Raw genomic sequence first — 27,142 nt, 5'->3', positions numbered from 1 at the left:
TTTGTGTGTGTGTGTGTGTTCTTATGCCCGTGTATGTGTATTCTGATGTGTGTGTGTTCCTCAGAGCCTCTGGTCTCCAGGCTCTCTACTCTCTGTCCTACATGTGGTACAGCGCTCTGAACTCCACCACTGTGGTGCTGGTGGGGCTGCTGGTCAGCATGCTCACCGGTAGGACACATACACCCGTACACACACATACACCCGTACGTACAAACACACACCTGTACACAACTGTACACATAGGGCCCATGCAGGAGCTAGTCTAACCTCACCCCCCCCCCCCCCCCCCCCCCCCCCCCCCCCCCCCCCCCAGGGCCCATGCAGGAGCGTGACCTGACCCCCGGTACAGTGTTTCCTGTCCTGGGCACGCTGCTCTTCTTCCTGCACACAGCACCACCGAGACAAGCTGTGCTGCGTCACCCCACTCCTGCACAAGGTATATACACGCTACATGCATACACGCTACACTAGGGGTGGAACGGTACATGTATTCGTACCGAACCGTACAGTACAGGCGTCACGGTTCGGTGCATGAAATTACACATTCAACTTCTCCTTACAGTGCTTAACCAGCCATTAGATACACATACAAATAGGGCCCAAAAAATTTCTGACGCAATCAGAATTTACATGTCATCTTCAATGCGCCGTATTCACTCGTAGAGGAACATGGTTTGTTTTGCTTTTCCCCTCCGTTGTACTGAACTCATAACGAACCGTGATGTCTGAACCGAACCATGACTTCAGTGTACTGTTTCACCCTACGCTACAACCGCATACGCATACACGCTACATGCATACACGCTACATGCATACATGCTACACCGCTACACGCATACGCATACACGCTACATGCATACACGCTACATGCATACATGCTACACCAAACGCATTCACGCTACATGCATACATGCATACACGCTACATGCATACACGCTACATGCATACATGCTACATGCATACATGCTACACGCATACGCATACATGGTACATGCATACATGCTACATCGCATACACGCTACATGCATACACGCTACATGCATACATGCTACAACTCTGTAGCCTCCATAGCTCTGTCTGCAGCCTGTGATGTGTGTGGATGTGTGTGGATGTGTGTGCAGGCCAGACCCCTGGACAGCCTGCCCTATCAGATGGCCCAGAAGGACAGCAATGGGGTGGGGCTCACCAGGGAGGGGGAGAGGCTGGAGGAGGGGGAGGAGAAGAGAGGAGGCGTGGAGGACAAAAGAGGAGGAGAGGTGGAGGACAGAGGAGAGGTGGAGGAGAGTGTTACCCCTAAGCCTTCCTGTCTGCTCGCTCACATGGTGCAGGAGACAGCCTTGTGACCCATGACCCCTCCCCACACACACTCTGCCCCACCCCACACGACCCCCCAGACCTCCACCCTCCACACCCCAGAACCACCACCCATGCCCCCCTGCAGCTCACCCTGCCCCAGGGAGAGAGCCCTCGGGGGGCAGCAGGGCCAGGCGATGCCCCTGGATGACTCCAGAGGTCCAGGGCGCTGAGAAAGGCAGGAAATAACCAACACGCTCCAGTATTCAATACACGCCATCTTGAATTCACTGACCTCTCTGAAACACCTCCCCCTGAAGGTCACCTGTCAGTCATGAACCTCCAGCAGAGGGGAGGCCAGCATCAGTCTGCAGGAGGGAGGACCTGAAGACGACACCACGCCGCCTCTCTCTGAGCCCAGAGGAGCAGCAACTCTGTCGCTGGCCTGAGGCCCAGAGGAGCAACTCTGTCGCTGGCCTGAGGCCTCCAGCTGAACCTGACAGGGCTCACAGCTGGAGACAGCCCTCAGGGTCCTGCACGTTCAGGACTGACCTGCTGGAACCTAAACACACATCACTGTGAGTACGGACCCACTGCAGCACCTCACTGGAAGGAGCAGTAACTACCATGTAACCATAGTAACACCTGCAGTAACACTAACTACATAGTAACTCCTGAGCAGTTACACTTAGCGATACAAGTTATACATGAGGGAAACTTGGTATGGGGGAAGGGGAGCTGTCCTGGGCCCCCCTCACCCCCTCCCCCCCCTCCCCCATCCTGGGCCCCCCTCACCCCCTCCCCCATCCTGGGCCCCCCCTCACCCCCTCCCCCCATCCTGGGCCCCCCCTCACCCCCTCACCCCCCCTCCCCCCATCCTGGGCCCCCCCTCACCCCCTCCCCCATCCTGGGCCTTCTTACACTTGTGTAACAACCTATAACATAAAGACACCTATAACAGTAAATACAGTGTTGTTACTGTAAGTCTGACTGTTACATGGTAGTTAATGTAACCTCAGTGTAAGTGTTGCAGGACCCCACTACCAGAATCAGGATCAAATACATAGTACTTCTTCATACTTGACTAGTTATAAAGTAATATAGTATTATTCTCTTATTTTTGTAGAGACGAAGTAGATGATGATTCTATGAACGATATGAAAATATATAAATATGTATAACAAACACGTTGAAATGTCACACTAGATGCTTGACCGAATGCACATTAATAACAGATGTAATAATGTTATGATTTGAATCTTACAACTCTTCTAGTTAGTCTGCTCCTCGCGGCCTTCGTTCAGATGTTGGTTCACATGTTCGCCTCCAAGCTGCTGTAGTAAGTACTAGGAGACTTGTACAGATGTTGATTCTGTAATGTAGAAGCACAATAAATCACAAGAGATCACCTGGAGCCCCAACTACTGAGATCACCTGGAGCCCAACTACTGAGATCACCTGGAGCCCAACTACTGAGATCACCTGGAGCCCAACTACTGAGATCACCTGGAGCCCAACTACTGAGATCACCTGGAGCCCAACTACTAAAGCCCCCACACAGGGCTGGACCACTATCAGGCCAGATCTCTCTGTCCATGCTTGACCTTGTCTGACGGTGTAGAGGCAGTACAGGGACAGCTGATGGTTCAGGAGTTCAGGCCTGAACTCCTTGCAGCATCCACCTCTCCTCACGCTCTCTACACACATCTTGATGTTTCGAGGAGACGCTTTTCCAATGATTTAAAAATGGGGAAAATCTACAATGTTTTGTAAGATGTTTAAAAAGTGCCCATTTTAATCTGATATTGTCAATGTTGTAGAAGTTGAAGTATTTAATTTAGGTTAACACCAATGTAGTTGTTTTATGAAGTGCATACATGTTTTAATGAGTTTGTCTGTCGTGAAGCGAGTGAATCTTGTTAGCTGTTGTCTGGTTTGGTTCAGGGTCATGTGTTTTCATGTTTTGGAATCTCGAGAATTCAAGAATGAGCGGACACCATTCTGTTCCATCGTGGGACATTCTACTCACTAGTCTGAGGAGTTCAAGTCTGTTTTGAACTAGAGGCATGTGTTTTTCAATTCCAGATTAATCCTAAACCTGGACTGAAAATAATCTGGAATTAGGAGAGGCTTTTAGTCAAGGATATCGGGTTTAATCTGGTCTGAGAAACTGGTCCCATGCTGATATCTGCTGTCCTCTTCCTTTCATGTTGTTGTCATGGTGGTGGACCAGTGTTGTTGCTTCCACAGGGACATGTCTGGTGTGCCTGTTCTACCATCCCTGTCTGAGAGGAGCTCCTCTTGGTGTTTCACGCCAAAGCCAGTTCATGTGTGTTTTGTGTTTATGGTTTGGGGCAGTTTAAGTGTTTTGATATCGTAAACTATCTAAATCTTAACTGACCTGTCAGCTTTCTACTGGTTTTCCAAAGAATAATCTTGACCTGAGTTTAAGTTCTCCAGTAACATTTCCTACCTGCCTTATGCTGTATCGACCTTATGAGGAAACGGAAGAGACACGCACAGCCTACACCAGTAGCCGCTTGTTAGTGAAGCAAAAAAAGTGATCGTCCAGAAGGCAAAACTACCAGGCAGTCAAATGATTAAAACCCCCGAATGTTTCACACAGTAAACATGTAAACACAGACCCCATGATGTGATCATTCATCCTCACAAAAAATACCTCATTGTTGTCCAAAGCATATAGAACGTTAACTCGTTTTGTGTTGATGCTAGCTGTGTTTCTACCTGAAGAGGATATAGGCCATAGGTTTCATCCTTAATATTGTCATACTGAAGTTTCATTTCCGAATGAGACTGCTGTGAAATATTTCTATATGCAAGGACCATAAAATGTTATTTGTGAATAGACGGCAGAATTGGTAATACTTAGACGGTTATTTGGGTGGCGCCTTCTCAGTTTCCTAGCCATCTGGGGTTCAGTAGTGGCGTCAACCAAGCTAGCATCTTCGCCCTGCTTTATGGCCTGTGCCATATTCTTGCCGAGACAATCCACTAACGAACAACATTTTTATGGTCCCTAGAGGTTATTTTTCGACTCCTTTTTAGTGACATATTGTGCCAGATACCTTGATATTTTCTTATGTAGAGTATAGGCACTGAACTCTTTTCCATGTTCCTTCTTCATACCTGAAATTACTTGAAGTGTGAATCTGTGCTTTAATCCTTTATATTTTAGAGACCATCTCTTTCTTAAACAACCCAAGTGCTTATTAGTTATTGAAGATAAAAAAAACTACAAAAAAAACTCTATAAGCACATTTAGAACCACACTGTTTCCTGGCCTAGTCGGAGATTAGACATGGAGGTCTGGCGAAGACAACTGACACTTGATCAGTGGCGGTTCTAGACACATTTTGCAAGGGGGGGGGGGGGCAGTGTTTAATCAGAGGGGCACATTAAAAGGCGGAAACAAATTATATTTAAACAGTAAATACTTTAATTTTGCCTTACATTAAAATCATACTAACGGCTCTGGCCTCTCCCTCTTCCAGCTCCTCAGCTCTCTCAATACCTTGATATGTTTCTCTCACTTTTTTATTTACTGGGGCAAAAAAGCCTGCAATGTCCCTTCCATGTTTCATGATGACTACTAGAAGAAGAAAAAACAACGTAAAATTAAAAATCATTTTATTATTCAGTCAGCACAGGGGGGGGACAGGGGACATTTTTACAGGGGCACTGGCCCCAGTAGGCCCCCGTGTAGAACCGCCACTGCACTTGATGAATAAAGGCTGTGATTGTGGCCAGGTGTAGTGACTACAGGCCAACTCATACATTCACCAGTTGTGCAGTTGAGATGAAGTGAATCCACTGGAAACTCGCTGACTTCACCGTCATCAAGGCAGAACTGTAAACCCTAACCTAACCCGGTAAACCCTAACCCGGTAAACCGCTGATATAGAACGAGGCCAAACTACACCAGAGAGCGCGAGGAAACATACCACAGTAATTTCAAAAACGATAATAAATATTATCCCTGTTGATATTTATTATCATGTCCGTTGATCTGACGTTTTGTCTATCTTCTTCGTTCGTCAGAATTCTTTCTCGTCATTTGCATTCCAAAACAAACCTTGAGCAGTGGTGCGGCCGGCTGCTCAAGTTGTGCCTTCATAATATCTGTTGTGATTATATTTTTTATACTGTTGGATGTGGTAAACAGTGAGCAGAGGTGACGGTATATTTGAGAGAACACCACAGTGGTTTTACTTTGACTGAAGCAGATTCACGGATCCAGATGATGTTAGTCTTGATCACGACACTAAAGCTTTACAACACCTCACATTAAGATTACACCACCTACCATGGAAGTGCTTACCAGAACTTCCCCTGTTAGACCACCCTCCCCTCCCCCATAGCAAGTTTCACTTGTGTAATAACTTGTAGGCCTGCCACTAAACCACAATGATGTGTAACTACATAGCGGTTCCTGTGCATCTACAATGTTACTATAGGTAGTTAATGTAAGATTCATGTAAAGTGTTGATGAGGATTTTCCAAATGACCTGTAATGCCTTGCTGGTGGGACCTGCTGTGTGGTAGTTAGGGTCATCTGTTGGGCAACTGTCATTAAATGTCCTCTGTTTTATAACTGGATTAATTATTGTGAAAAGACTATTGTTGTCTTAAAAAATAAAGTCGTTTTGATTGCCATTTTGTTGTTGGGATGTAATGGGGAGTTAATCTGGTGGACATCAACCTGTCTGCTGCGTGTCAAGGCTGGCTCCTTCTCCTCTGGCGGTCGACTTGTTCCTCCCTCCCTTTCTCAACCCTCCCTTCCCCCATCTCCTCACCCTTCCTTCTCTTGCCCTCTCCTTCATCACCCTCTCTCTCTCCCTCCTACCTCTCTCTCTCCCCGTCTTGTTTCCAGACGACCTGCTCTTGCAGGGGAGTGGGGGCCGCTGGGCTCCATAAATCCAGCAGTGTTCAGCAGTGTTCTGTCTCTAATGAGCTGAAGATACTGAAACTATGTTGATTATCTCCCAACATGAAGGGAGGCAGTACAGGGTTTGCTGGCACAAATACACATTTTGCTGATACACATAAAAATTTACTGCAACTTATTTTAAAACCAGTCCATTTTTTTTGTGGGGGGCGAGACTTTCATCCATAGAACCCACATTTGAGCTTGAAGGTTGTGATGGTGACTGGATCTTACCCATTCATAAGGAACCGCTGAGAGTGGAGTGGGACGTGATGGTTTATGTTGTTGCTTCTGATGTGACTGAGCTGGTTCTCACGTCCGTACACCCCTAAACAGCCTGCCCTCTTCTCCCTCTGCAACCCCTGCCCTACTCCTGGACGCTGGCGGAGGACCCAATGACTCATTCAGATCAGGAGGGGGTCGAGGGGGGGGGGGGGGGGGCACGGGATGAGGGGGGGGTCTCCCCTAAGGCAGATTTATAGAAGTAGCCTTGAACACCAGATCAGCTCTGATGGACCTGAGCCCAGGCTGGAGGAGGAGGGGGGAGAGGAGGAGGAGGAGGAGGAGGAGGGAGGGGGGGGGGAGAGGAGGAAAGAGGGGATGAGAGGAGGGATGGAGAAGAGGAGGAGATGCTGTGAGTCTTGTTCATTCGTTAGAATCACGTGTTCAACTCAGCAACGCCGCAGTTTGAAAGATATGCGCTGCTTGTCTGGACTGTGGAGTCCCAGCAGGGTTGCACCATGTTAAAGTGCACTTTCTGGAGATGACAGAGATTCTTAACATTCTGTCTCAATATTGCTCAAGTTTTTAAAAGTGCCATTATGGGCCTTTAACTCTCTTCAGGGAGGTGATTAATGCAAACATCCGCTGGTTTGATGTCTATTGCGGTATGTCTTCCTTCATCTAAGCAGTTATTACAGTGCTAATATCCTTGGTCACGGTTCCCGCAGCTGAAAGCTTGTCTGCCAAGTGTTCCTATAACAATCCTCCCTTTAAGGTTATCAGTCTGTCCGTTCTACCCCTCTCTCTCCCTCCTCTCTCCCCCCTCCTCTCCCCCTCCTCCTCTCTCCCTCCTCTCTCCCCCCCCTCCTATCCCCCCCTCCTCTCTCCGCCTCCTCTCTCCTCCCCCCCCCTCTCTCCCCCTCCTCTCTCCCCCTCCTCTTCCAGTCACCCACACCACCGCCATTCCAAAACAAGGCGCACAGCAAAGGGATAACCATACACTTTAATATCCATCTCAAACATAAACACATGATTGTTTAACATTGTAATGAAAGTCATAACATGTGAAAACAACCTAATTCTGCAGATCTCCTAGGTGAGTATGACAATATTTGATTTCTATGTGCATGGTCTAATTTATATCAGACTTCATGACTTCAAAAAGTGTTTTTGGCACAAGCATTTTTGTAACATTGACGTTCAGAGTACATTATTAACGCGTAGAAGGTTATGTTTAATGTTAGACAGGCCCTGCTCAGCTGCTTGTGATGAGAGACCAGTGCAGATAAGAATCCTGTCATCCTGGTGGAGGTTTCATGTATCCCAATATATCCCATAATTACTCACAACCATCTCAAGCCCTCAGAAGTCTCTAGAAGTTTGATGTAGAGCTCCGGATCATTCTGTCATGACCTCTGACGTAGGGGTCAGTGGGTGTGTCTCCCCTGAGACTGACGACTGATTGGTCGACACGCCTGTCAGTATCTCCCCCACACTGCCACAGTACAGCAGGGAGCGCATGGGCCACTTCTGCAGGAGACAGGCTGGGTTAGCTGAGTCAGGAGGTTAGAATCTCCCCGTCTGTCCTCCCCTCAACCCCACCCTCATCCTAACTTCAACCCCCCCCCCCCCCCCCCCCCCCCCCCCCTCACCTTGACAGGGTGCAGGAACCCTCCAGGCCTGGGGGGCACTGTGTGCTCCCCCGGCGCTGCGCCCTGGTCCAGGGTCTCCGTCAGGTGGCTGATGTAGTTGGCAGCCAGCACCAGCACGTCCAGCTTGGACAGCTTGGTGTCAGGCGGCACGGCGGGCAGCGCCGCCTGCAGGCTGTGGAAGGCCTGGCGCAGGTGACGCACACGGCTCCGCTCCCTCGCTGCGTTCTCCGGGGAGTGCTGGGGGCGGGGGGGGGCGCGAGGGGGGCCGCGAGGGGGACCGGGGGGGCAGGCTGGGGAACGACCGCACCTGGACCAAGGACAAACCACAATTTGGTCAAATTAAAATATAGAAACTTTGTTGTCCATCCCCTTAGGTGGAGAAATGTGTGTGAGGCCCAAACACACACATGTAAGCAATACTGCAGCTCCTCGCCTCTCCTTTCATGTTGCATACAGACATACAAACATGCTTACATAGATGGGATGGGTGCACCTCAGTGGTTAAAGCATCTGACTGCAAATCAATAGATTGCAGGCTGAAATCCCCAAACCTTAATCTGATTTGTTTTACGCTAAACTGAATGAACACATAAAAGGGAAACATTCTCGGTTGTTCAACTCACCCACTTCTTGGCTTCTCGGCTGCGTGTGGTTGGTGGGTGACCGGGCGGCAGGGGCGCTGGCGCTGGGCTCCATCCTGGCTTCTCGGCTGCGTGTGGCTGGTGGGTGACCGGGCGGCAGGGCGCTGGCGCTGGGCTCCATCCTGGCTCCCCGGAGACGCACAACCTTCAGGAGACACACACCCTGGAGCAGCACCTCAACACTACAAAAACAGTTTCTTCAGTCAAAGAACCAAGGAGAAAGATCCAGAAGATCTTCAGTAACACAGACACGCTCACATAAAGATTACACTCTTAAAAAAAAAAAAAAAAAAAAAAAAAAAAGAGGACAAACCCTGAGCTCCAGAAGGAGGTGTGTCGGTAAGCCGTACCTGAACACACCTGCAGCGTCTTCACCACAGTCTCAACTCTCAGCTCAAACAGCTCCCGGTAACCGGCTCCCGTTAACGGGCTCTGTGCATCACTGTCGTCTGTCCACACTGTCCCACCATCCCTCTCTCCTCCCCTCTCTCCTTCCCTCTCTCCTTCCCTCTCTCCTCCCCTCTCCTTCCCTCTCTTCTCCCCTCTCTCCTTCCCTCTCTGCTTCCCTCTCTCCTTCCATGTAACTACACTCCTCTCTCCCACCGCCTTTTCGGATGAGGTAATGTGGGGATCTTCAAGCGTTCCTTATCTCCACCGCCCCTCCCCCCTGGGTGATGTCTGCCAAGGGGTGCATCCTGGTGGGAGTGGAAGGGTTTCCCAGGGCAGGATGCAGGGGCTTGGGAAACACCAGGACATGGTACTGCAGCTGAACCTAGCCTAGCCTGGACTAGTTAAACCTGCCCTGTCTTAGGCTGGACTAGATTAGCCTGCCCCACCCAGCCCATTTTAAATTAGCCTGGCCTAGCTGAGTGATTGAGCTTAACCTAGTATAGCCTTGCCTGAACTAATCTAGGTTGGGGTTAGGGTTAGGGCTGCTTGTGTAGCTGAGATGAGTAACGAGTCTGGCCTAGCGTAGCCTAATCTAGCCTGTTTCAGTTGAGCCTAGAAATAAATATATAAAAACAGAAATGGATGAATCTCAGTTGTGTTTATTAGTGCTAACATTTTCAAAAAGCAACAAGGCCAAGAAATAAAAATGTGCTATTTAAGTCATTCAGGACTGATGTGATCATAGATATACTGTCCTTAATGGTAAATATTGTTTAAGAAAAAGAGAGAAAGCAACCAAAGCTTTGGTTTTACCAGTACAAAGCTTCACAATAAGAGTTGTACAATAATACAATGATCCTGTGTATCAATCATGGAATTACACTTGTAATAACGACTTCTCAGTAAACACTGGGCAATACGATATGGTGACAGTTACACATAACAACAGCTAAGGTGAAGGTCTCTCCACAGACCTGGTGTGTTTATCAGCGGGGGGAAAACTTGGCACTTGACTTCACTAGGTTGGCTATCATAACACACGGTGCACGGTGACCTAGCATCTGGAGCTGTTTGGAAAACAGGAAATAGGACACAGGAAACTGGAACATATGTTGTTGCTATGCTACTTCTTCTTCTCCAGCGTCTTAGTGAAGCTCTGGATGTCCTGGGCCATCAGCAGGGGCTCCTCCAGGGCAGCGAAGTGCCCCCCGCGAGGCTGCAGCGTGTAGCTGCTCAGCTGGGGGTACTTCTGCTGCACCCACAGCTTGGGGCTGTGCATCAACTCGTTGGGGAAGCAAGCGAAACCTGTGGGTACATGCACTGCCATCCTGGGGAGGGAGAGGAGGGGAGAGAGGGAGGGAGGAGGAGGAGGGAGAGGTGGGGGGGGGGGAGGAGGGGGGAGAGGTGGGGGGGGAGGGAGAGGAGGGAACAAGATAAATTAGCTGGACTTAATTTAAACGCATAGTGGCTGGATTGGGCAAGGTGTTGCAACAGGGTTTGACCATTTAAAATGTAAAAAACATATTTAAGGTCTATTGTTTAGAAACAACAGTTCTTAGACTTTAATTATTTCTAATATATCATAATTATCATAAACGTTAATAAATGTATTCAATAGTGGCTAGTAAATACTGTACAGACTGTTTCTCAACTGTAGACACTTAAGATCGTTCATTTTCTGCTGGAACGTTCTACACAGTATCTCTGTAATTACCCTTTGCTAAAGGTAATAAACCATTTATAGCATGTGTTAACCCTCCTGTCCTCCACCCACCTGGAGTGCGGCTGGTCCAGGCCCTTGCTGAAGTTCTCCTTGTAGAACCTCATGGAGGAGACGATGCACCCAGAGCTCCAGTAGATCATCACGTTGGTCAGAAGGTCGTCCAAAGAGAACTTCCTGCAGGACACCAGGGCTCAGGTTCCATTACACAAATCCCACCCACGTCTTGATAACCATCCCACCTGGTCAGCCCTCAGAAGCACCTGGTCAGCTCTCAGAGGTACCTGGTCAGCTCTCAGACGTACCTGGTCAGCTCTGAGGTACCTGGTCAGCCCTCAGACTTACCTGGTCAGCCCTCCGTCCTCCAGGCTCCTGAAGTCAGGGTCCGTCCAGGAGGAGAACTTCTCTAGAATGTAGGCAGCCAGACCCACAGGGGAGTCATTCAGGCCCCGGCCTGGGGGGGAGGGGGTGGGATTAATGCTCCTCCTCACAGAGCACATCTACGGTCCCTCAAGAGGTCAGGCTGAAGGCTCATTCACAACCTCAACCGTGTTTACATGCAGCTGTGTTCCTCTCTGGTAGATAACAATAATGTAATGTAGGATTTGAATCTGCAAGCTCTTGATTAGCAGTCAAGTGCTCTAACCACTGAGCTGGACCCTTTTACCTGCAGTATCAGGCTTAGTAGCTTGGATGTGCATGTAGCCCGACTCTTTAACCGGCTCCACCACCAGGTTCTGGTTGCAGGGGTAGATCCTGCGGATGTCGTGGTCCGTGAAGCCGAACAGCTTGGGAAAGCGTTTGCCCAGTAGGATGGACAGGACCATGGGAAGGCTTGGCTTGGAGGGAGGGGCGAAGTTCACATGCAGGCCTTTCACTGCCCTGGGAGGACAAAAAAGACATGAACTCAAAAGAACTCCAAATGTGACCTTTACACACGGGATGAAACCCAGCGGAGTTGTACTTCTACTCATATTGAATGCCAGCTCCTCTCTGGAGAACTTCAGGACATGAAGGAGACAGAGTCCTTCCTTACTGGACCTTGTTAGTTGTTGACCTTGTAGGTGTTGGGGTATCCTCGTCTTTCTTACTTGGGTTCCAGCTGCGCCATGTTTGTGGTGACCAGCCAGCCCCAGTCCCCCCCGTGGGCGTAGAACTGCTGGAAGCCCAGCCGCCTCATCAGCTTGAGGAACACACGAGCCGCACACACCGAGTCAAACCCTGCACACACACCAGGGCTGTTAGAATAACACACACCGAGTCAAACCCTGCGCACACACCAGGGCTGTTAGAATAACACACACCGAGTCAAACCCTACACACACACCAGGGCTGTTAGAATAACACACACCGAGTCAAACCCTGCGCACACACCAGGGTGACGAAAGCTACCTTTCTTGCGGGGTGCCTCAGAGAAGCCGTACCCCGGGATGGAGGGGCAGATGACTTCAAAGCAGAGGTTGCCGGGGTCAGAGGGCCCAGTCAGGAGCGGGATCAGGCCGTAGAACTCGTAGAAGGACCCGGGCCAGCCGTGCACCATGATGAGGGGGACCGCGCTCGTCCCCTCCGGGAGGCTCCGGGGTTGGACGTGGACGTAGTGGACGTCGATGCCTGGAAAGTTTGGTGGAAGATGGCCGTGGTTACCGAGTGTTGGTGCTCTGGAGCTGGAGCAGATTCATATAAATAATTGTGTGGTGAGATGTGGATAATGTTGCTCTGTGTCTGGGAAAGACAGACCGACCTGACCACCAAAATGCTGTTCTAAACCTGCAGTACTGATCCTTGAATACTGTTCTAAATCTGCAGTTCTGATCCTGCAGTTCTGATCCTGCAGTTCTGATCCTTCATCTGCTCTACCTTCTATATGCACTGTTTGTGTGATGCTTTGGATTACAGCATCTGCTCAATTATTAAACTGCTGTAGAAAGCAGAAACAATGTTCCACATCCAGTGCGCACAAGTAACCCCATCTAACGATCCTCTCAGCTGTGTAAGATTTTCTCACCTTCAATGTTGGTTTTGAAGTGCGGGTATCTATTGATCTTCTCCACCTGCTTCTTCCAGTCAAAGTCATTCCTCCAGTAGGACACTACCTTCTGCAAGTAGATGGAGTTGAAGCCGTAGTTGAACTGGCTGTCCTCCAGAGACTCCACGGGCCTTGTCTGGTCTATCCTGCGGTACAAGTCCTGCACAGAGGCGCCTTTACATTTACATTTAGTCATTTAGCAGACGCTCTTATCCAGAGCGACTTACAGTAAGTACAGGGACATTCTCCCCAAGGCAAGTAGGGTGAAGTGCCTTGCCCAAGGACACAACGTCATTTGGCAACCTTCTGATTAATAGCCCAACTCCGTAACCGCTCAGCCATCTGATCCTTCACATCATCTTGCTGGCACAGAGGGATCCACATCAGCTGGGATGGTATAGCTCAGTGGATGGTTACATTGATGTATTGTCGACACACAAACAGCATCAGGCAGAGCCGATTGGAATTTAAAAAGCTTGGCCAGTATTTTTTCAGACCAGCGGAAAAAATTAAGAAAATGTCACATCAGTGGGATGGGTATAGCTCAGTGGTAGAACATGGGGATGGGTATAGCTCAGTGGTAGAGCATGGGGATGGGTATAGCTCAGTGGTAGAGTATGGGGATGGGTATAGCTCAGTGTTTAGAGCATTTCAGGTTGCAAGGTCAAATGTCCCTCGTACTTTCAAGTTTCTGCTTGAAGAACATGTTACCTCTATCTCCCCATCGCTGGTCTGGACCGTGAATGGGCGAATGCTCTGGTCCTCCTCTCCACCAGGGGGCGCTCCTGCCCCCCACCAGCCATCCTCCGTCTTTAGAACCTGCTTCCTGCTCCGCTGGACCAGGAAGTAGATGACCCCTCCTACCACAAGGGCCAAGACCACCTCTGTCAACATGGTGCCAGTCTGCTGGAGGGTGGGGGAGAGGAGACAGGGGAGAGGCAGGACGAAAGAGAAAGACAGGGCGAGAGAGATAGAGGATGGGAGAGGGAGACAGGTGAGGTTGATGAGATTGAGGATTGGACAGATGGGAAGTTTGAGAGGCAAAGACACAGCAGGCAGGGGCTCATGCATCAGGGAGAAGGAATGAAGAGTTTATCTTAATGTGTGGGTTAATGATAAAGATTGTGCTCCGAAAGCTGCCCCTGAAACACTGGCTCTCCACAGACATGAACAGACACGAGGCCGACAGCTGAATTCATAATTCTAACTATGGCAGTAAAATCACCACACAATTGACCAGAGGTAGGTTTTCAGCAACAGAGTAGAACAGAGGTGGTGTTGTTGCTGCAATAAATCCCCAGTCCTGGAGGGATTAGGTAGAGAATGGAATGACATCGGCACAGGGTCATAGTTAGTAACTGCCAAAATGCATGACAAAGCTTTTCTCTATGGCCCACTAATTCATCAACAAATTACGGAGGGAATTTTGAGAAATACGACGTACAATGTTGCATGGATAACTTGATATAAAATTCGTTTAACTTTGTATTTCAGTTAATAGTGTAATCACAGAGAGGTACGAGTTGTCAAACAAACAACAATGTGAAATAGCAGATCCAGATTTGATCTGGATCTGCTATTGGCAACCAGCCCAAACGCTTTTTGGGGGTGACGGTTCAAGGAGTGGGTCAAGGCAGTATAAACGCACTTGTGGCATGTTGTGGACATTGGCCAAATAGTCCACAAGTCATAGATAAAACTAGAATACATATCATTATTTTGTCTGTAACTGTCGCAAACCGCGGATCCGAAAGAGCGTTTAATGGTCGATATTTAACTGATACTGGTCAACTTTCATTGTTTGCATGTGTTCTATGCTACAGACCCAACGACACGAAATAACTCAAATGAAATTGTAACTAAATGAATCATTTGTATGCAAGACCGTAGTTAAACAATGCATGAAAGTCGAGTCTCTTATTCTACTTGCAACATTGTCACGCACATCCATTACATAATGACCAGGCTGTAACCCGCTGCAGAACGTAGTTAAATGTTTAGGTTACAAATATGGTAAAAACCACTTAATACGCAAGCTAACTTTTGTCAAGATACAATCCTGTCACATTGTTCATACCTGGTCACTGCGAGTTTGTTATTCCACGAGCGATATGAAGCAGAGTGACCACGAACTGTTCTGCCCTCTGGGACACAGTGTTGAAATGGATTTCGAGTATTCTGGGTAATGTAGTTTTTCAGGGTAGTTAATTTTCCTTCATCATAATAAAATGTTATGAAAAGTCTGTTCCGTCTTGAAATAGATCAGCACAGATAAGACATTAGATATTTTCAGGACACTAAAATTGCACATTAACAGGTTTCTGTAGAAATAAATAAGCAATAATGGGGCATATAAACATTTATTGAGTAGCCTATATAACTAACTAGCAGAGTTGCTGAAATGACATTGGAGGCACGATTCTTTCACTTGAGGAAAATAGGTTCTGCTTCACTTCCAACATGGTCCTGAACAACAGTTCCTCCAGACAAACGAATGAAAACCTAAAAGAAGTACATAGGCTCCATAATGAAAATCATCTATGTGAGTAAGACGTCTCTTATTGTCCCATCTTTAAAATAAATACACAAGCCCTTTACCAGAACTCCTTCCTGGCTCTGAGCAGATAAAGTTCAACTCTCCATTTCAGGGTTTGATTCCCACCATCCCTACATTTCCCCCCCCCCTCTCCTCCAATCAATCCCAATGTCTCTCAGCTGTCCGGCGTTGTGTTGTTTAAACGTGCTGCTGACCGACGGCCAGTCCACTACTCCGGAGTCGGTTGCATATCAGTCCGTTTCCATAGCGCCGCTGTGCGACTCCTTGGAGACCATCAGCCTCATCAGTTTCCCGTGTAGCTTCTCGATCTTCTTCACGTCCTGCGCCTGGTCCGTCTTGTACTGCAAACACTGTAGCCAAGCAGGACAACAAACATCAAACACCATACATTCACACAGCAGTATTATGCCAACCGTCTCTGGAGGAAAAGATCCCTCACTAAAATCTCTGTTTAAGATCTTTGTGAAGCCCTCTGTAACGTACATTGCTCGTAAAAAGGCATATGAAAATGTTTTTATTTGGTTAAACTGCTCTAAATCCACATTTAGAAAATCTACGATCAGAATCTGTTCAATCTTGCAACTATGTTGTCAAACGTTTTCGATTGAGCGATATCCGCCGTGTTACTCTAGCACACATTAATATGTGATTGGAAATTAGCTAAATAAATTCTGAACTCTGAAGGCTTAAATTCACAAAATCTCCAGAAAGCAACGTGGACGTATTTTGCTTGACTTGGTCTACTGTACTTACCACAGCATCGTCGGTTACTTTGATGCAAAGGTTACCGTCACAGTGCCGGTACTTTAGGACCACCCGGACCTACACACAGGAATAAAACAATTAAAAATATTAGCTATGAGCAAATCAAAAAGGTTGAAATGAATGACCAATAATGTAATAAAAGAAATTTAAGTAATGACTGATAATAATTGACAACATAGATACAACTCTGATTATAATGCAAATACCTAGTGCTGCATGAGCTAGGTAGTGCCAGCTAACAGCTGGCACTACCTAGCTAGCTCTACAGTCTGAACTGCATAGAAATACATAATTTACCAAACGTTGGACAACACGATTGGGTATCAAGCTAATTTAGATCAGCAAATGATCCTCAACATGTATTAAATCTTGGCTACTCATGGGACCTTGATGATTTAACGAAGAGTTGACATAAGGGTGCTCTAAAACGACTGTATGTCATACGCTAAATCTTAGCGATTATCGGCAGTCTGGAATCATGTTAGCTCGTTAGCAAACTAGCTAGCTAGTCTAGCTATAGCTCGTTCTCAAAAGAAAATCTAACTTCGAACTTTTACCTTCATAGGATCTGTCAGATAAAGCTTCTCGGCCGCACGAGCGAACTCTTCCCAGGTCTGAAAATAAGGCATAGTTTTTATAAATGTGAAACATATACAAACTAAAGATGAGTGTGAACTGGCCTCGAAGGTTTGCTAATTCCCGATCACCACATCAGCGAACCCAGACCAGGCAGGAGTAAAGTAATAAACCACAACTCAATTGGACCAGGATGTTGTAAGCCAATCACAGGACTTGGTACTGAAACTGTGCTGGGTATGTCGCAATTCAAGCAAAGATCCACACGTGAAATCTACCCTGTTCCTTTTCGAGAGGGACTAGCCTACTAATTACTCTAAATATTCAAGAAACAGTTCATACGTTGAATATTTTAATACGTTTGATCTAAATAAAGGCGAAACGCGCTGAGAGGTGAAGTGTTTGAGCAGCGTACACAGAGTAGTTGCACAAAAACGAACGAGATCGTGCAAACGTTTACAAACACACTGTAGTTCTGTGAAACAACCAAAAGATGGCGGAAAGAGTTCGCGGATTTGTACGTGGCCATGGAGTAAATAAGCACTGATATTTTAATTTCAATGTCATTTACCTTTATCACGTTGCAATGTTTAAATGCTCGTGCCTGTGCATTTCTCGTCGATCTTCTGCATGCACGAGCCTATTTTAACGCCTCTGGATAAAAACGTCTGATAAATTGAAAAAATGTAACCTATAATGTAGGAGATGGGGGAGGGTGGTAATGAACTATCATTGTTGCTATTTTAACTAATATATTATCAAAACACAAAGGACATCTGGTAGTCAACTAGGCATAAGACAGCATTTGCCTCAGACCTTAATTTTACCTAAGATTATCTCCAATAGCCTATGACAGAGTAGGGAATAGGGATGGGTGTAGCTCACTGCTAGAGCGCTCTCTTTCAGGCTAAGTGTCTGCTAGAATAGACGGTGTGAGAGGCCACAGTGACAGGGCCTCTGATTTACCCAGCCTCACCAGCCCCATCCTCACCAGCCCCAGCCTCCCCAGCCGCACCCTCACCATCCTCACCAGCCCCAGCCTCACCAGCCCCACCATCCTCACCATCCTCACCAGCCCCAGCCTCACCATCCTCATCCTCACCAGCCCCACCAGCCTCACCAGCCCCAGCCTCACCCTCACCATCCTCATCCTCACCAGCCCCAGCCTCACCAGCCCCACCATCCTCACCATCCTCACCAGCCTCACCAGCCCCACCATCCTCACCATCCTCACCAGCCCCAGCCTTACCCTCACCATCCTCATCCTCACCAGCCCCACCAGCCTCACCCTCACCATCCTCACCAGCCCCAGCCTCACCATCCTCACCAGCCCCATCCTCACCATCCTCACCATCCTCACCATCCTCACCATCCTCACCAGCCCCATCCTCACCATCCTCACCAGCCTCACCATCCTCACCATCCTCACCATCCTCACCAGCCCCATCCTCACCAGCCTCACCATCCTCACCATCCTCACCATCCTCACCAGCCCCATCCTCACCATCCTCACCATCCTCACCATCCTCACCAGCCCCATCCTCACCATCCTCACCAGCCTCACCATCCTCACCATCCTCACCAGCCTCACCATCCTCACCATCCTCACCATCCTCACCAGCCCCATCCTCACCATCCTCACCAGCCTCACCATCCTCACCATCCTCACCATCCTCACCAGCCTCACCAGCCCCAGGGAGGGACACATGTCCTGGAACATCAACCCTGGCTTTGACCCCTGCTCTCTCTCTTTCTCTCTCTCTCTCTCTCTCTCTCTCTCTCTCTCTCTCTCTCTCTCTCTCTCTCTCTCTCTCTCTCTCTCTCTCTCTCATCTCTCTCTCTCTCTCTCTCTCTGCCACCCCTCTCTCTCCCGCACACACACTCACACAGTGCCTGAAGAGCTAGATGAACTTCTAAAAGTTACTGTGTGTTCTCTGTATTTCTAAGAGCATTTAAGTATTAAGTAGGCCTCTAATACAATTATATATTACATTGTCATAAGAATATATGTGAGTATTTCATTTTGATTAGGAAAGGATCACGCTGCGAATCATTGAATGGCTAAACAATTGTTTGGAGTAACTACAAAGATAACTGTTGATAATCTTAATTCAGTTAATATTTATTGTCACAAAACACACGAACACTTGATGCCATTGAAACTACTTTACCATGCTGCGGCCCACCGTGCCAACTATTTGTAAGCATCCAAATCCATATTCGCCTAAAATCACTTTCCTCTGATGTTTCACCTGGAGGCACAACTTTGCTCTTGCATCCTCAAAGACTGGAGGGGGTGGAAACATGGTGGGGCGATCAACTGATCCCAGGTGGGGTCATTTCATTTTCTTACTACTTCAATGTAATTAAATTTTATGGGACGAACTGATCTCAGATCAGTGATTGTGGCAACTTCTTTTTACGTCTCCTACGTGTCCCACGTACTTGTGTAAAAACCTTGCGTCAATAGCAGCAGACTGAACGCCGCGGCTCTCAGCCGCTAGATGAGACGACTGGAGTTCAGAGGACATAAACCCGTTATGTTTTCTCCTGTTTCCACTGTTTATGGTGGCGTAAACAATTGTGAAATGCAGTCGATCATGTAGGAGAAAACCCTTTTTTACATTTTCACTTTTTTTTTTTTTACTTTATTGGATATTACTGTGAGCCTCTTTCGCTCCGACGACGTTCCATTGATATTCTCTCTGTGACACATTGTGCGAACTTTTCGAAAAGTATTTCAACATATTTCTTCAATCGAAGTTGACAACGAAGATCGCATCGTAGCTAAGCGACAGCCGGATCGTCATGAGGTGAGTGATATTCCCATTCTTACTGCTACGAAAAACGATCATATTGAAAGCTGCAACGTGATGTAAGAATTTAATTAAATATGCATTACTTTAGTAGGCTATTTAGAACACGGTCGAATTACTATCCGTAGCCACCAATTCGATTCCAATGCCCTGAATCGTTATCGGTGTGTAGAAAGTATTTTCGCATTAAACCTGCTTCAGCTATGATGTATTCTGCATCCCCAGCAGATTGAATTGCAGTGCAGCCACAGAGCTCGAGTTCACCGCGTGCCAAACAGAACACTGCGCTCTGAAAGCTTTCTCAGCGGACTGCTTTTAATCTGCATCGATAATGACATGCGCCAGTAACATCTAAACATACACAGACACGACTGGACGAAGCAAAGTGAAAGTGCACAAGGGTAAAACATTATAAAACACACAATGTCTATCTGTTGCAATGCAGTACTGTATTGGAGAGCCCTGCCCATACAGTTCCCATGTTCACAGCGTTAACTTGAACTGATCAGTTGATCTGGTCGTCATGCGCAGGGGTCATGGACAGTGATCGAGTCTGAAACTGTTTTGTCAACATACATGACTACACGTTGTTCTTCTGATCGTAGAGGCGAGATGTGCTTTGAGCTGTTAAACCGCCGGTATTTCTGCTTGGACTGTATTACCTCCGGGATAATCTGGCACAGGCGCTGAATTATAATGTATTTGATGTCACATTAATTCAAGCGCGTGGTTTGGTGTGTTGGGTTTTGTGCTGAGCTCACCTGCCAAACCAGCTGAAGCGTGTTGGCGCTGCCGCTGAAAACATACTGACACGTCACACTGGAGAATCACATCCTGCTAGTGCGAACGATCATGCCATTTGTAATCAGCGGTATTGAAGCAGCAGGACGGTCGCAATCTGAGTGCCTTGCAGGTGTGTGTGTGTGTGTGTGCGCCGTGATCAGGGAATCAGGACAGACCGTGGTGTGATGAGGACTGATGGACCAGATGCTCACCTGGGAGGGAGCCGCTGTGGCGCTCCTTTATGCACCATCAGCACATCTCTGGTCCTGTCATGAGCTTGTTTTCAAGACTTAACCTCTCTCTCTCTCTCGCTCACACACAGACACACACACACACACTCATAAATCAGAATAATATAGAGTTGTCTTAGACTACATCTGAGAGGACTAGGTGTTGTATGTGGTGTTAGCATGGGGAGCTAAGTCTGCTAGCTCTGCTGGGGGTCACAGGTCAGGAGGGAACCAGTACTCACCCTGGTGTGTGTGTCCCTCTCTCAGCAAGGCTGTTCTGATGGAGATCGGTCCAGGCCCCCCGGCACAGGCCCCCCCGGCCCAGGCCCCCCGGCACAGGCCCCCCCGGCCCAGGCCCCCCGGCACAGGCCCCTTGGCCCAGGCCCCCTGGCCCAGGCCCCCCCGGCCCAGGCCCCCCGGCACAGGCCCCTTGGCCCAGGCCCCCAAGCCCCCCAGCCCAAGCCCCCCAGCCCAGGCCCCCAGTAATGGTGTGTGTTTGTGTGTGTTGGATGAAGGGGAGGCATGACAGGTGTGTGGAGGTTGACAGATGGTGAAGGCTGGTCTGCTGTCTTGGACGGTTTAACCATGGCCATGTGCTGCTGTGTTAGTCAGTGACGACACAGAGGAGACTGCTGTGTTAGGGATTAGGGTGCCCCCCCCCCACACACACACACACACACACACACACTTTTGCATGTGTAGGAACGATTTGTCTGAATCAAAACCAGGATTGATGTTGTGATAGTTACTATTCAGTAAAGATAGGGTGACAGTAAGTGAAGTGCAGCTCTCTGGCTGGTCTGGGGTCAGTCAGGCTGAGCTCCAATCATCTGCTGCAGCTTTGTGTTGAACCTAATGACTGACTCATCAGTCAGGAGAGGAGAGGAGAGGAGTGTGTGTGTGTGTGTATTAGTCTGTGAGCAGCATCAAAAGCAAACCTTAATCTCTCATTGCCCTCTAACATATAATCTCCTCTCCTCTTTTCTCCTTCTCTCCTGTCCTTTGGGGTTGGGGTGGTAGTAAGATCATTGACATCTGCAGAACATGAAGTGGAAAATAAGTTCTTGTGTTCCAGTGATCCTGTTCTCACTGTCACCCTTCAACTATCTGCTCCTCCCTCCCTCCCCCCTCCCTCTCTTTGTACCCCTCTCCCTCCCATTCTCCCTCGATGGCAATCCATCCTTAATCTCCCACATTTCTCTTTCTTTCATCAGTAAAAACTGCAGCCCTGTCTGCTTGTCTTTCCTCTGCTGACGTCATTGTGGAGGAGTTTCGTGTCTCAGGTTGAGGAAGTCGTCCTGTGTTTTAGCTCCCAGGATTACCGCTCATACCGCCGACTTGATGCTCATTTGATTTTACGTAATGTTTAATCCACTGAAAATGTTCCTGCGTGGCTCTCTTCCCCCTCTACCTTTTGTTCACAGACGCTCATAAGTAAAAACTGGCACAAGCCAGCCTGTTGTTATCTCTGTGTGTGTGTGTGTGTGTGTGTGTGCGCTTTGGTATGTGTGCACAAATGTGTGATTCCTGAGTGTGCATAGCACATTATGAAGTGTCTCTGATGAATGATACCAGTGTTTTCTGGTGACGTGTGTCGTCATAATGAGTTATGTCACCCAGCAGGGTGACCACCAGAGAGCTGCCACAGGCTCCTGATATCTCACTCACTCCCTCACCTCCCTCACCTCCCTCCCTCCCTCACCTCCCTCTCCTTTCCTCCCTCCCTCCCTCTCCTCACCTCCCTCTCCTCACCTCCCTCTCCTCACCTCCCTCTCCTCTCCTCTCCTCTCCTCCCTCTCCTCACCTCACCTCACCTCACCTCCCTCTCCTCACCTCTCCTCTCCTCTCCTCCCTCCCTCCCTCCCTCCCTCCCTCCCTCCCTCCCTCCCTCCCTCCCTCCCTCCCTCCCTCCCTCCCTCCCTCCCTCCCTCCCTCCCTCCCTCCCTCCCTCCCTCCCTCCCTCCCTCTCCTCACCTCCCTCTCCTCACCTGCCTTCCTCTCCTCTCCTCCCTCTCCTCACCTCCCTCTCCTCTCCTCACCTCCCTCTCCTTCTCCTCCCTCCCTCTCCTCTCCTCCCTCTCCTCACCTCACCTTCCTCTCCTCTCCTCTCCTCCCTCTCCTCTAATTCCTGGATTCCCATAGAAAACAGATGTAGTGTGGAACGGTTCAGCTGGAAACACCCTCCCTCCCTTCCTCCCTCCCTTCCTCTCTCCTCCTCCCCCTCTTGTGCAGACCACTGGAAGCACACAGGTCAACCCGCGCCAGCCCCAGGTCACGGTGGAGACTGTGACCTCTGACCTTCAGCTCTAGTCTCACACCAGCAGTCTGCCCTGGCGCCATGGAGACGGGTGGGGGAGGGGTGTGTGTGAGTGTGTAAGGGGGGAGGGGTGTGTGTGCGCGTGCAGATTCAGTAGGAGTGCTGCTACAGCTGCAGTAATGCTCGGCTGTACTAATCCCTCTTCTCCTGCAGGCATACCCCCCTCCCTCCCTCCCCCCCTCCCCCCTCCCTCTCCCCTCCCTCCCTCCCTCCCTCCCTCCCTCCCTCCCCCCCTCCCTCCCTCCCTCCCTCCCTCCCTCCCTCCCTCCCTCCCTCCCTCCCTCCCTCCCTCCCTCCCTCCCTCCCTCCCTCCCTCCCTCCCTCCCTCCCTCCCTCCCTCACTCACTCACTCACTCACTCACTCCCTCTGTGACACGCACACACACACACACCTGTGTGAGTGTGTGTGTGTGTGTTAGTAAACATCTGATGGATTCCTGCCCTGTAGAACACTTGAAGCTTGTTCAGCAGCGTAGTGTCCTAGCTGTAGGACCCTGTCACCATGGAGACGCCACGCTAACACCGTCTTGCTAACATTGACTTGCTAACTTGGCACTTTGTTGTGAATTAGTTATACTATACTTATTCATTAAATAGATCATTTCTGGATTTAAATGTTATGTGTTTTTGATTGGTGTTGTTGTTCTTTACTGGGATAAACTGTAGCATGGAGTCCAGGACAAATTTCCCCTTGGGTACAGTAACGTTTTATTTGTCTTGTGAGATTAGCTTGCTGACACTAACTTGTGAAAAGCTTGAGGGCCAATAGAGAGTGCACAGAGAGAAACATGCAGCTAGAAGGGAGGAGGTGATTGTGTCCAAACACACTGGAATAGCATTAGCGGTGGGCTGCATTATCTCAGCATTAGTTCTGGGCTATCAGCGTTAGCGATAAGCTATGTCAGCATTAACGGTAGGCTATCAGCGTTAGCACTGGGCTATCTATAACTTGGATTACTGCAGAGTTTTTATTTGACTTTTGTGACTGACTTAAAAAAATGTGTGCACACATGCACATACACTCACAGATGCATTAACTCACATGCACAGAGAACTGTGTTTAGATGCTGTTCCTTCTCCCTCCACGCTGGGCATGTTGAATAGAGACTGCAGAATACTTCCTCATCTAGAGCAGGTTGCCCAGGCAACGCAAAAGGCAGGGAATTCTAAATTCCACTATGCTCGCCTCATACGCAAGGAGAGGAAAGGAGAGGCACAGAGATCAGAGAGGGGGGGTTGGGATACACACACACACACCACACACACACACACACACACACTTCACTTATGAGGAGGAGAGGGACTGGCTGGAGCTGAAAGCCTACTCCGTAGAGAGCGCCTCTCTCTTTCTCTTTCTGTCTCTTTTCCCTCTCTTTCTCTCCTCTCCCCTCTCTCTTCTCTCTCCTCTCTCTCTCCCCTCTCTCTCCCCTCTCCCTTCTCTCTCCCCTCTCTCCCCTCTCTCTCCCCTCTCTCTCCCCTCTCTCTCCTCTCTCTCTCCTCTCTCTCCTCTTTCTCTTCAGGCGTGTGAACTAAACTGCACTCCTGACAAATGAGTGTGTTTAGTGGGAGAGAGAGGCTGAATGACGCTTACACACACACACTCACACACTCACACACACAACCATGTCTTCTGTAGTCTTTTCCAGGAACTTGTAGAACTTTCCAGCAGGATCGAGGTTGTGTAAGTAAATGTTGTTGACTCATTTGTTTTGGTCTGATGATACTATTTGAAGCCTTCTTAAACACTGTAGTAGTCCTAGACTACAGTCCTAGACTAGTCCCACACACACTGACATCTGCTTACCTGACATTAGTACAGCTGGGACCGTCATAGCTGGGTTAGGGTTAGGCAAGAATGACAGGCAGAGAGACAGGGAGGAGAGGAGGAGAGGAGGGGAGGAGAGGAAGGGAGAGAGGAGAAAGAGACCAGTATAGCTTAATAATGTCCCCCTAGGTAGGTCTCCTGCTGCATGTTATTAAAGTTTAAAAGCCTCCAGTCAGACTGTCTACCTGCTCTCTACTTCTTCACAGATGGTTAGGAACAGGACTGTTTGTCACCTGTCTCTCACACACACGCATACATACACACACTCACAACAGACAGCTGATGTGAGGGTGTATGTCCCTGTGCCCTGGTGGAGGGAGAGATGTGTGTGTTTGTGTGTGTGTGCGTGTCTGTGTCTGTGTCTGTGTGTGTGTCCCTTGTCTGCCCTGCTTGGCTCAGGCAGTAATCCAGGTCAGATTATGCCTTTCTCTCTCCAAGCTCCAGAGTTCAACAACATGTTGCCACGACATAATAACACTCTGGATTGCTCTTTTTTTTAATGCTCAACAGCTGTGGGATAGTGTGTGTGTGTGTGTGTGTGGAGCAGGTTTGTGTAACTACCCTGTACAGCAGGTGAGACAAGGTGATGGCACAGAGGTGAGGTTGTCTGTCTGTCTGACTACCTGTCTGTTTGTGTGTATTACCTGCTGGTGTGGTCTCAGCAGGAAGACCTTCAGTCTCTGGTCTCACCAGTCTGGGTCTCCAACAGGTGGCTCCCCCCCCCCCCCCCCCCCCCCCCCCCGAGCTGGATGGTGATTGGCTGCTCTGCGCTTAAACAGACTGTCTGACCTGTGTCAGAGGGGCTCTGAGGTCAGAGGGGGGCCCGGGGAAAAACAGATTCAAGATGGCCGCCGATGGTCCAATCCCTCAGACACACACACACAGAGCCCTCCCTCTGCTCCCCCTCTCAGCTGTGGCGACAGCAGGCTTGAGGGTGGCTCTGAATATTAACATGTATCCACCTCCTCTCACATCTCTGTCTTTTTATCTCCCTCTCTCCCTCCCTTTCTCTTTCTGTTTTCTATCCCCCCCCCTCTCTCTCTCTCCCCCTCCCCCCCACAAGAGGGTTCCCATGGCAGCTTTCCAGACCTCAGTGTAAAGAATTTCTCCCCACCTCTCCCCCCCTGTCCTCTTTCTCCAGTCTTGCAGGAAATCCTTTCTTCACACAATGGAGCCTCAATACTCAGAGCCAAGCTAACAGAACAGGCCTACTAGACCTACATGCTAAGCTAACAGAATAGCCCTACTAGACCTCCATGCTAAGCTAACAGAATAGCCCTACTAGACCTCCATGCTAAGCTAACAGAATAGCCTTACTAGACCTCCATGCTAAGCTAACAGAATAGCCCTACTAGACCTCCATGCTAAGCTAACAGAATAGTCCTACTCGACCGCCATGCTAAGCTAACAGAATAGCCCTACTAGACCTCCATGCTAAGCTAACAGAATAGCCCTACTAGACCTCCATGCTAAGCTAACAGAATAGCCCTACTAGACCTACATGCTAAGCTAACAGAATAGCCCTACTATGTGGCTAAAACGCACTCACGGCTCAATCCCCGGTCTTGATTCTGACACATTTTTGCTAAAGTGTTATTTTGATTATTTGGTGGTAAATCCAAACTTTTTTTTTGCTCTTTGTGGTTAAAAACGTTGAAATAAATTTGTGACATATAAGAGCCTCTTCCCGTCCCAGCAGGGTGGAGATGATCGCTGTCTGTGTTGTATCAGTGTGAGCGTTTGAAGATGCCCCAAAAGGAATATTCCTAATATTCCTACATCTCTTACTGTGAAGCCTTTGTTAAAATGACAGAGTTCTCCATGTGATCACAGAGGAGGGACAGATGTGAGGTACAAGGAGAGGAAAGAGGAGAGAGCTTTATTCGCCAAGTTAGTTAGTAGGAATTTACTATGGCAGGAAGGTGCATATGGTAAACGTCATTTTAGAAAATATAAAAAGTAGAAAATTAACAGCAGTATATAACACAAATATATATTTATATGTTGTCCCTTCCTGTCTGTAATGCTGCCTTCCTGGCAGATGAAAGGTAAAGGTTATTGTATCAACAGTGTGTTACCAACAAATAGTTCTCCTAACCCCCTCAACCTTTTTCTCTCCTTCTCTATCTTTCTCTCTATCACCCTCTATCTTTCTCTCTCTATCGCCCTCTCTCTCCCTCTGTATCTTTCTTTCTCTATCGCCCTCTCTATCACCCTCTCTATCTCTCTCTCTATCGCCCTCCCCCCCTCTCTGTATCTTTCTCTCTCTATCGCCCTCTCTCTCCATGGGCCATTGATCCCGTTACTATGGTGATGTGGCCCTTTTCATTCCTGTGGAGGAAACGGGCCACTGGATTTACAGGATTAGAGGGACGAGAGAGAGA

General features: G+C 48.6%; 4 protein-coding genes and 1 pseudogene across 6 annotated transcripts in view; 2 read left to right on the top strand and 3 right to left on the bottom strand.

The window, feature by feature from the left end:
- slc5a6a (solute carrier family 5 member 6a) overlaps window positions 1-1,730 on the top strand; it is a 12,768-nt gene extending 11,038 nt beyond the window's left edge. The window contains 4 exon segments of the mRNA XM_067241610.1: window positions 65-168; window positions 314-384; window positions 386-436; window positions 1,122-1,730. Coding sequence (XP_067097711.1) covers window positions 65-168; window positions 314-384; window positions 386-436; window positions 1,122-1,343 — 448 coding nt within the window. The 3' untranslated portion in view covers window positions 1,344-1,730.
- Window positions 1,731-7,478: 5,748 nt separating this feature from the next.
- Window positions 7,479-9,598, bottom strand: LOC136947510 (transcription factor 24-like; annotated as a pseudogene).
- Window positions 9,599-9,791: 193 nt separating this feature from the next.
- On the bottom strand, window positions 9,792-15,096 carry ephx1 (epoxide hydrolase 1, microsomal (xenobiotic)). Of its 3 annotated transcripts, none has more exons than XM_067242277.1 (9): window positions 14,967-15,096; window positions 13,601-13,795; window positions 12,869-13,049; window positions 12,256-12,474; window positions 11,955-12,084; window positions 11,531-11,745; window positions 11,209-11,317; window positions 10,918-11,040; window positions 9,792-10,471 (listed from the first exon to the last, which is right to left on the bottom strand). In XM_067242277.1, the coding sequence occupies exons 2-9, from the start codon at window positions 13,781-13,783 to the stop codon at window positions 10,267-10,269; spliced, it is 1,365 nt and encodes a 454-aa protein (XP_067098378.1). In that variant the 5' UTR covers window positions 13,784-13,795; window positions 14,967-15,096; the 3' UTR covers window positions 9,792-10,266. The 3 variants fall into 3 exon arrangements, with proteins under 3 accessions (XP_067098378.1, XP_067098379.1, XP_067098380.1); XM_067242278.1 differs by having other exon boundaries at window positions 13,601-13,792; XM_067242279.1 differs by lacking the exon at window positions 14,967-15,096 and adding an exon at window positions 14,118-14,152.
- Window positions 15,097-15,233: 137 nt separating this feature from the next.
- On the bottom strand, window positions 15,234-16,939 carry srp9 (signal recognition particle 9). Its single transcript, XM_067242280.1, has 3 exons — window positions 16,769-16,939; window positions 16,200-16,268; window positions 15,234-15,796 (listed from the first exon to the last, which is right to left on the bottom strand). Exons 1-3 carry the CDS (start codon window positions 16,838-16,840, stop codon window positions 15,677-15,679), a joined length of 261 nt encoding a protein of 86 aa, XP_067098381.1. The 5' UTR covers window positions 16,841-16,939; the 3' UTR covers window positions 15,234-15,676.
- A 2,656-nt stretch (window positions 16,940-19,595) lies between these two features.
- enah (ENAH actin regulator) overlaps window positions 19,596-27,142 on the top strand; it is a 24,282-nt gene continuing 16,735 nt past the window's right edge. The window contains 2 exon segments of the mRNA XM_067241608.1: window positions 19,596-19,600; window positions 20,884-21,114. Coding sequence (XP_067097709.1) covers window positions 19,596-19,600; window positions 20,884-21,114 — 236 coding nt within the window.

The sequence above is a fragment of the Osmerus mordax genome, chromosome 8 (assembly GCF_038355195.1).
Source record: "Osmerus mordax isolate fOsmMor3 chromosome 8, fOsmMor3.pri, whole genome shotgun sequence".
Classification (NCBI taxonomy): domain Eukaryota; kingdom Metazoa; phylum Chordata; class Actinopteri; order Osmeriformes; family Osmeridae; genus Osmerus; species Osmerus mordax.
Note: the sequence above shows the minus strand (reverse complement) of the source record. Positions and strands in the feature narration are given on the sequence as shown.